This window comes from Silurus aristotelis (assembly GCF_946808225.1).
Source record: "Silurus aristotelis genome assembly, chromosome: 17".
NCBI classification, from domain to species: domain Eukaryota; kingdom Metazoa; phylum Chordata; class Actinopteri; order Siluriformes; family Siluridae; genus Silurus; species Silurus aristotelis.
This window is the reverse complement of record NC_139590.1, coordinates 10,222,171-10,232,163: the sequence shown is the minus strand read 5'-3', so window position 1 is coordinate 10,232,163 and position 9,993 is coordinate 10,222,171. Positions and strand designations below refer to the sequence as shown.

Below are 9,993 nucleotides of genomic sequence, written 5' to 3'. Positions count from 1 at the left end.
TCATAAACACAACATTTAAAATTGCTTTAATTATCTTCTTATAAAAGAACTGAAAAATAAATCATTTGAGGATATTTTAATATCTGAAATATTTTCTTTAAGCACATTAGAATATCTTTTATTTATTTGCAGAATCAACACTATGTTACAAGATGTTCCACTATATTGTCTATATTGAAGTCACTCATTCATGAAAAGAAAGGCAAAAACACTGATTAAAAAACAGTCTCAGTTAAACTGCATTTGAATAAGATGAGAGTCTGTACTGCACTTTCAAAAGCTAACTTGCATGGGGGGGGGAAAACAACAGCAACCAGAACATATCAATGCCACATTTTGCAGTGCAACAGCAAGTATGTAACTGAAACTTCATCAGTCTTGATGTGCCATTCAGGATGCCCAACTTGCTTCAGACTGTAGTAATCCTTTAAAAAGTGAAGGTGCCTTCAGGCCAATCAACTATGTATAATGTTGCCAGGATGATACCATAGCACACAATATACCACAAAACAGTCAATATGATTCAGCTTCTTTTTAACATTGTGTGGTAAATGAAGGAGGACTGCTTCATTTGCGGCATGTCCGATGGGGCGTCTTCTTCTTAGAACCTTCTTGCCGGGTACGCTCATCTAACCATGGTATTTCAAAATTCCTGTAAATTGCAGATATACATGTAGGATATGAAAGGCTAAACTGACTGAATGCTGAAATGTAAAAAGTTTATCAATAGCTTTGTAAAAACACTTACTGTTGTTTAAGGTTCGGTAGAGGCCTGCCAAATGCCACTACTGGCAGGAAAGGTGTAATCATTACAGACTCCACTACAGGGAGAGAAGATGGACAGAAAGAAAAAACATGTTAAATTGTCAGGTAATTTTTATCTCCCAACTTTCCAATAAATAAATAAATAAATAAATAATAAAAAAAAAAAAAATCAAGGTGAAGTTAAAATGAAATACCATCTTCTGGGTCAGGGTAAAAGGAGAGCATCTCTGGCTCACTCTCCTGAATCACTTTCTGCTTGTTCATCCTCTGCTGAAGGCGTTGGAACATACGCTGCTCCCGAATCCGCTGAATATCCCACCTGAAAAACAGCGCATAAAACTAGGTAAAAAGAAACTCATTTTAAAGGACACCTAAAAGATTTTTAGATTTTTCAATTACCTTTTTCGCCTTTTCTCATCCAGCTCTAGTTTTGAATGGCGCTTCAGAAAGACACTGTCATCCAGACTCTCGAATGGAGAAAGAAAAAGAAAAAAAAAAAAAAAAAAAAAAAAAAAAAAAAATCATGCAGCAAGCTTACTTCCCCCCCGATAAACATCTACATCAAGAGTCATGCACCTAGTTGAATTCACAACAAATTCTACAGAATCTCCTGCTGATTCTAATTAATAAAATTAGTGAGCATCAACAAATCAGTGAAAAATAAACAGAGACTCAGTTATCATTGTGGAATAGACTTAATTTATTTGGCTGGCAAAAAATAAATAAATAAATAAAAATTCACCTCAGTATCATCAACTCCCTTTTCGTCTTCCAGAGGTTCCACAATGCTCTCCCGCCAAGAAGGGACTAAAATAGGAAGTAATAAATAGAAATGGACACATTGCAGCATGAATGAAAAGGTCTTTTTTTTTTTTATGGCCTTTACAATTTTCTACCTTTTTGGCATCATTATAGATAGACACATTTTAATGGCCAAATAATATGTTTAAACTGTGTTCAAATTGCGCTTACCAGCAACTGTGTCTTCCTGCACAGGAGACTGATCTCGCCATGGTGAAGGTGGAGTCTGGTGCCAGCAGCAGAGATACATCTCAGAAGTAGCCATGTATGGCAGCTCTTCTGATTCGACAAGGGAGGAACCAGGTGAAATTACCTCAGGGACCAACTCTTCCTGAGACTTCTCCTCCACAGATTGGCTTTCTTTAGGAGGGGGGGTTTTAGAATGTCCATGCCTAGACCTTGACAGCTTGGCTTCCTGAAAAAGGAATCTCCTAACGAGATTGAACCATATATGTTTAGTTAATCCTTTTTCTAAGAAGTCTAAAAAGTATTCACATGATTTTTAAAATCAATACCTTTTCAGGTTCTTGCCAATTCTTTCAAAATTCGTTTGTTGTGGGGTATGACACTGACCCTCAGACTGCCCAGTGCTGGATGACGGGACAGCCTCTACAGACTCCCTGCGGCGAGAAGTGGGACGACTCTCAATGCCATCCTTCTTCACCATCTGTAACCGCCGCTCCATGCGCTCAATCCGTGCTGCAAGCTTAAAAAAAACAAAAAAAACAAAATCACAAATGACATTCATGCTTCCATACTCTAATAAGAGACCCTAAATAGCAGAGTTTGAACAAAGTTTTATACTTTACTTTTTTTATACCTTACTTGTTGTCAATCATAACTAAAGGAAACTAATCTAGTCCAAGTGCATCCGGATTTGCCTTTCATTAAATCAGGACATATGATTAATCAAATCCAAATATATTTGGATGATCTACAGCTCAAATCAAGGACAAATTGTATTTGGGGGAAAATTGTGTCAGTATAAAAATCTCTGCATCTACATACCATCTCCTTTTCAGCTTTGAGGTCATCTATCTCCTTGTTCTTGTTCTGCAATTGTTGCTGTTGCTGCTCAATCAGTTCTAGCTGCAGCAGCAAGATCTGACGGATGCAGCTGGTCTGGGAGGCAGCGTGGCCTATGCCCTTCATCGCACTCCGCCGTTTTCCATCAGAGCCAAGTTCTGGTGAAGGTACCCCTGCCACTGCCACTCCTCCTCCTGGCACTGCCTTCCTAGGCTGCTTACTACCATTTGATGCCACTGGATCCATCTTGCCCATGTGGTTATGACTGGTGTGTCCGAATAGTGACTTGCTTTTAACCGGGGCGCCCTCAGCCCCCATTTGCTTAGTCAACGGAAAAGTCAAAGTCCCCAGGTTCACCCAGTTCTCCTCCTGTCCCCTTCTCAATGCTGGAGACAGAACAGGTTTCCCTGTGGTGCAGTGGCTGGTTGAAAGGGTCTTAGCCTTGCTGTGTAAATGCTGCCCAGTGCTATTGTGAATGTTGCTTAGGATGCCAGGAACACGCATAAGACATTCAGAGGCTTCCTTCTTTGTGCCAGTCTGGGATTCTTGTTTTATAGCTTGGTCACCAGGGTCCGTGTCCAGCTTGTTTCCTTCTCTCTTGAACACAGCGGTTCGCATAGTCATGGCGAGGCAGAGGCACTCACCAAAGTCCTCCGCTGTGATTAAATGGGGGACATTGCCTGTTCACCATGTGTTCAGGCAGCCCTGTCCATGTTGATCCCTAAAGCAAAAGTAAAAGCTGATGCACATGAATGAGGCTTCAATGAAGTAGTTATTACTAACAATCATTTCTTGGCATGTAAAAATGCAAACATGAAACAAGTTTACAGTTACTACTTGTTTTGAAAGTAATCGATACCAGGACATGTGCACTGATTAATTCATCAGAAGGGCATTTCTGGTCATGTTTACAAGAGATAGCATGCTTTCTAGTAAGGACTTCCACACAGTGTAGGTGTTTACCATTAGCTAGCTGCTAACAGGTTCTAAGGCAAAGGTTTATTGCTATTTAATACATACCAAAAGGTACTATACGTCCCAGTTTATAGGATTCAGCGTTCTTTCAGGCTGCACGAGACAGCGTCATGTTAGCTTGTTTGCAGCGATTCTGCAGCCAAGTCCACCATTTTAGTCTCAGCAAAAACAATGACAGTCACTTATAGCACCGCTTTGGACTGCACAGACAGCCTATGACGCCATTTTAAATCCGACATTACAAAGCGCGGGTTTCCATTAAACTTTCCACTTACTGTCTAACAACCTGACACTTATTTCCAATTCGATTTTATTTGAAACTCCTTCGTCCCCGCCCGAATGCACCTCTCCGCCGAATACTTACCCCGAGCTTCTCGAGTGCTTTTAAAATACAAAAAGCGCGCATGCGTTGAAGTCATCGAGCGCGAGATCTGATTGGATGCCGAAGGTTGGCGAACCAGAACCTGTATTTGGCTCGCGCCATGAAGCGACAGCTGGCGGCAAACCGGAAGTGAGTTCCCTGTTAGGACTGGAACCCTAAAAATCTCTGTACTTCCTGTGTGGTGTATAGATGGATGTGCTTAGGGGCCAAACCATCACTTCTAGGACTCATTTTTCTTAGTCAGACGCCCCCCTAATGGTATTGCATGATGGATAAGTATCTGCATGTATTTATCAGCATTGTGGCACAATATATCTCTTTCTTACCAAGCTTCTTGCTGATGGTCATGCAGCCCATTCCAGCCTTGTGCAGTTCTACAATCTTGTCCCTGTCGTCTTTTGACAGCTATTTGGTCCTGCTCATGGTGGTTGAGAGGTTTGAATGGAAGAGGTTGATTCTGTGACACATAATGACACAATGAGTTGATATTATTAGGGACAGGACTAATCTGGGTGTGTGGGGGTCTGAATTCTTGCTGGTTGGTAGGGGATCAAAATAACAAATGTATATATCAATAAATTTATTGTTTCTTTCTGGGGTTTTTTTTTTATATTCTTTCTCTTTCTGTTAAAATCAACCTGCCATAAAAAAAATACTAGACTGTTTATTTCATTGTAAGGGGGTGAATTTACAAAATCAGCATGGTACCATATAATTATTTCATCTTTTATAAATAAATAAATAAATATATATATATATATATATATATATATATATATATATATATATATATATATATATATATATATATATATATATATATATATATATAATCTTCCCGTGGGCTATATATATATATATATATATATATATATATATATATATATATATATATATATATATATATATATATATATATATATAATATTTATAATATATATGTGTGTGTGTGTGTGTGTGTGTGTGTGTGTCTCTATCTCTCTCTCTCTCTCTTTCTCTCGCTCTCTCACTGAGATGTTCATTGTATGCAAAACTATACATACATTCTACCCAGTGTATATACAGATAGTATATAGAAGATAATCCAGTATATACACAGTTAAACTGTATATACACAGTTATAATTATATGGGAATGATACAAAATGTACAGGATGGAGCTGATCAGTAAAGCATAATAAGCTATTAGTATCCTAGCAGTGTAGTGTAAAGTTCAGTAGGATGATGGTATTTCATAAATCTCCTGTAATTGTTATGAGTATGTATAGTAATGAGTTGTAATGAGTTAATGTATAGTGAATGACTTGAAATGGCATTGATTGTGTACTGTTAATCAAATAGGCTGAGATTTCAGTCAGCTTTAATAATGATGAGCAAAAAGACTATAACAGGGAAATAAAAAACAGCTTTTTAAGTAGAAAGAACTGTCAACACTCAATCTCGAAATCTATTTCAGGTATTAAATACATTATTTCAAAATGTGCAGTAATATTTAGCCTATTTATTAGAGCCACATAGCTGTATATTACAATTTTTTTATGTCACACAATATTAAACATTACACTATATTATATAATGCATTGTCATTAAATTTACAGTTGCTGTTCAACAGTTTTACGTCTCAATGATTACTGGTGGTCTCTGGACAATATTTATTGGTGTAACCATTTTATGTAAAGAAAAGTTAACTATCACCAAAAGTGTACTGTACTGTCAAATGATAGTTCACCATTTTTGCGGTCTACATGTACACACAGGGAAAAATACAACCAAAGCATATACTGTGTAGTATAAATACGAATATAATATAAGGTGGGGTAGAGCAAAAAAAAAAACACAAAATGTTTTATTTTTGAGATGTATTGTTTATAAGTGTATTGTTTATGCTGGATACCGAACCGTTAGTATTCGTTTTATTTTACGTGTGACAAAGGAAACTACATTTAGATGATTATCAACTTTATTAAATGTAAATGTCAACTAGAGGGCACTCTTGGCCAATCTTCCCAAGTAGTGATTTTTTCAGTCACAATTTAATAGCTTTTCACATAAAGTAAATCAGCTGGGCAATTAAATGTTCATGAACACAAATGACAGTGTAAATTTAGAAAAGCAAAGGTTCCTAGATGTTTGGGCCTGGAATTTTCCTTTCATGCCTTTGATTTTCAAGACACTGCAGCCAAAGCAGAAGAGGATTTCCAAACATATGCCTAACTTGCACTCATATGAGTTCATATGAGACATTTCAAAAGAAAATAAAGGGTGTAGGCCTATAGTTGTCTGTTTGCTATTTTAAATACCAAGTTATTATGAATACGAGTGGAATGTGAATCTTCTGGGACGCTACACGAAGTGTATCTTGAGACTTTCATGTCAGCTGATGGGTAAAATTTGATGTATCTATCAATTAATACATTATTACACTGTTCCATTAGGACACAGACCAAGATTTCCATCCGTCTAAAACTCTGTTAGGAGAAAATATTTAGAAAGCATTTATTTATTAATTCATTCATTTAAATTTCTTTTAGAGGTTTGGTGGTTTCTTTTCCAAAGCTTTCCTGGTTTGCTAATCTCCTCATCCTGTGAAAGTGACAGTAATCCCACTCAACCTTGCTATGGCCCAGAGATTCCTCTGCTTGTACTTCTTCTTCTTCTTCTTCTTCTTCTTCTTCTTTCGGCTGCTCCCATTAGGGGTCGCCACAGCGGATCATCTGTCTCCATACCACCCTGTCCTCTATATCTGCCTCTTTTACACCAACTACCTGCATGTCTTCCCTCACCACATCCATGAACCTCCTCCTTGGCCTTCCTCTTTTCCTCCTACCTGGTGGCTCCATCTTCAGCATTTTTCTACCAATATAATTCATGTCCCTTCTCTGCACATGTCCAAACCATCTCAATCTCGCCTCCCTCACCTTGTCACCAAAACATCCTACATGTGCTGTCCCTCTAATAAACTCATTTCTAATCTTGTCCATCCTCGTCACTCCCAACGAAAACCTCAACATCTTCAGCTCTGCTACCTCCAGCTCCACCTCCTGTCTTTTACTCAATGCCACTGTCTCTAATCCATACAACATCGCAGGTCTCACCACAGTCCTATAAACTTTCCCTTTCATTCTTGCAGATACTCTTCTATCACAAATCACTCCTGTCACTCTTCTCCACCCACTCCACCCTGCCTGCACTCTTTTCTTTACTTCCCTAACACACTCTCCATTACTTTGCACTGTTGACCCCAGGTACCTGAACTCATCCACCTTCTCCACCTCTTCTCCATGCAACCGCATCACTCCACTGCCCTCCCTCTCATTCACACACATGTACTCTGTCTTACTCCTACTGACTTTCATTCCCCTTCTCTCCAGTGCATATCTCCACCTCTCCAGGCTCTTCTCAACCTGCTCTCTACTCTCACCACAAATCACAATATCATCTGCAAACATCATAGTCCAGGGAGACTCCTGTCTGACCTCGTCCGTCAACCTGTCCATCACCACTGCAAACAGGAAAGGGCTCAGGGCCGATCCTTGATGCAGTCCAACCTTCACCCTGAAGCAGTCTGTCGTACCTACTGCACACTTTACTGCCGTCACACTGTCCTCATACATGTCCTGCACCACCCTCACATACTTCTCTGACACACCTGACTTCCTCATACAATACCACAACTCCTCTCTCGGCCTCCTGTCGTACGCTTTCTCTAAATCCACAAATACACAATGCAGCTCCTTCTGTCCTTCTCTATACTTCTCCATCAACATCCTCAAAGCAAATAAGGCATCTGTGGTGCTCTTCCTCGGCATGAAACCATACTGTTGCTCACAGATGGTCACCTCTTCTCTCAGCCTGGCTTCCACTACTCTTTCCCATAACTTCATGGTGTGACTGATCAACTTAATTCCCCTGTAGTTACTGCAGGTCTGCACATCTCCCTTATGCTTAAAGATCGGTACCAGCACACTCCTTCTCCATTCCTCAGGCATCCTCTCCCCTTCCAGAATCCTGTTAAACAATCTGGTTAAAAACTCCACTGCCATCTCTCCTAAACATCTCCACGCTTCTACCGGTATGTCATCTGGTCCAACCGACTTTCCATTCTTCATCCTCTTAATCGCTGCTCTCACTTCCTCCTTACTAATCCTATCTACATCCTGCTTCACCAACTCCACATCCTCCAACCTTCTCTCTCTCTCTGATTTTCCTCATTCATCAGCTGCTCAAAATACTCATTTGTGATCCGCATATTTGATTTGGCACATGTTTTACGCTGGATGCCCTTCCTAACGCAACCCTCCCCATTTACTCGGGCTTGGGACCGGCACTAAGAGTACACTGGCTTGTGCCCCCCTAATGGCTGGGATATTCCTCTGCCTGTACACTGAGAGATTTTTGTGATTCACCAATTCTTTTGCTGGAAGGTCTTAATAGATTTCCTGCTATTAATGCCACATCGTAAACCAGTTGCTAGTAAATAAATAAACAAAGCAACAGCATGAAAATCAGAAAAATCATTTTGAACTATTTATTTTACTAATTAGGAGATCAATAATTTAGCAGATTGCCCAGTTTGTTTCAGCTTGTGTGTGTGGTTTTTTTTCAGGTGGTCTAACCAAGTTAGATTTTTAAGATAGATTGGATACCTAGATACCACACAGGTATACACTTCTCCAAATACTGCTAAGGGTACATGAAAGTAGAAATGATAACGACAACATCCTTGATGAGGAAATTGATCCATTAGTAGCTTCCTTTTTTTCTTCTGTTTCACTTTAATTATATTTAATAATTTGTTGTCATCATTTACTGGAATTCTGAGTCATACAGGAGAGGGCAGGTGAGTGATTGAATTCACTCACGATTTCTTCCTGATGCTTTATGGGGGTTGGTTATTTTTATTATATTTATTTTTTACGACTACGCCTATTTATATGATTTGGCGTTCACTTTTGAAAATGAAACCTTTTTATAGCGTTTACACGCATGACTGTATGTACCTGTTTGTGTCCAAAACAATGTGACCGCCCACTGAACAGCGCTGACAGCTCGTCATCACGTGGCCGAGCCTGGTGAGAGCGCGCGCAGCCGCAGAGCGACGTGACGCCTCGCTCCCTTCTCTGGCACGCACGCTGCTGTTCACTGAGAGCTCACATGGCGCACGAGGAGCTGCGGCACAAGTAAACGGGACAAACATTTTTGTTTCCTCGTGCATCCTATCAATTCTATGTTTATCGCTGCAAAAACCGAGTCACGTTTTCGCAAAATAGATTTAAAAGCGCATAAAATGCCCATGCAATTGGGAAATAAAATCAGTCTCCCGGATATATATATATATATATATATATATATATATATATATATATATATATATATATATATATATATATATATATATATATATATATATATATATATTTTTTTTTTTTTTTTTTTTTTTTACAGCCACAACGTTTGCAGAAGTGGAACACTTGAGCACACAAATGTAAAGACGAAAGGACATGGCATTAGTCTCAGCATTAATGAACACTCCCTCGAGGAGCTTCCTCCCTCCTCACGAGGACTGACTCGTGCTCGCTTGTGGAACCTGTCATAGCTGAATTTGAATAATATTTCCTTATAGAAAGTGTGTGTGTGTGTGTGTGTGTGTGTGTGTGTGTGTGTGTGTGTGTGTGTGTGGAAGGGCATTTGACACGTCTACACAAGGGGATGGTTTTCACAAGGAAACAAGCACGCGCACACACACACACACACACACACACACACACACATACATACATACATACATACATACCAAAAAACAAACAAACAAAGACAGTGGTTAAATGTAGGTTTTAGTGGAGGCATACCATTAATTAGCTACTTTAATAATTATGTTAGCAGAAGGTCTTTATAAAAATAGCAACTAACTTTAAATACACGTCTCCAAATGCTTATTATTATTATTATTATTATTATTATTATTATTATTATTATTATTATTATTATTATTATTGGTGTTGTTGTTGTTAAAGAATGTTTACTTTTGTCAAAGTGATTAAAAAA

At 38.9% G+C, this 9,993-nt stretch overlaps 1 protein-coding gene across 3 annotated transcripts; it reads right to left on the bottom strand.

Moving 5' to 3' along the window:
* Window positions 1-61: 61 nt before the first annotated feature.
* msl1a (MSL complex subunit 1a) lies at window positions 62-4,060 on the bottom strand. 3 transcript variants are annotated; one of them, XM_083566227.1, is made up of 9 exons: window positions 3,932-4,060; window positions 2,575-3,313; window positions 2,082-2,272; window positions 1,738-1,997; window positions 1,508-1,572; window positions 1,165-1,232; window positions 960-1,084; window positions 749-821; window positions 62-652 (listed from the first exon to the last, which is right to left on the bottom strand). In XM_083566227.1, exons 2-9 carry the CDS (start codon window positions 3,214-3,216, stop codon window positions 568-570), a joined length of 1,509 nt encoding a protein of 502 aa, XP_083422353.1. In that variant the 5' UTR covers window positions 3,217-3,313; window positions 3,932-4,060; the 3' UTR covers window positions 62-567. The 3 variants fall into 3 exon arrangements, with proteins under 3 accessions (XP_083422353.1, XP_083422352.1, XP_083422354.1); XM_083566226.1 differs by having other exon boundaries at window positions 3,613-3,975; XM_083566228.1 differs by having other exon boundaries at window positions 3,843-3,944.
* Window positions 4,061-9,993: the final 5,933 nt, after the last annotated feature.

Coding starts and splice junctions, on each gene's coding strand:
- msl1a (XM_083566227.1), bottom strand. CDS start 3,216: ATGACTATGCGAACCGCTGTGTTCAAGAGAGAAGGAAACAAGCTGGAC. Junction 1,998..2,081: donor ATTGGCAAGAACCTGAAAAG/GTATTGATTTTA, acceptor CAATCTCGTTAG/GAGATTCCTTTTTCAGGAAG. Junction 822..959: donor TTACCCTGACCCAGAAGATG/GTATTTCATTTT, acceptor CTCTCCCTGTAG/TGGAGTCTGTAATGATTACA.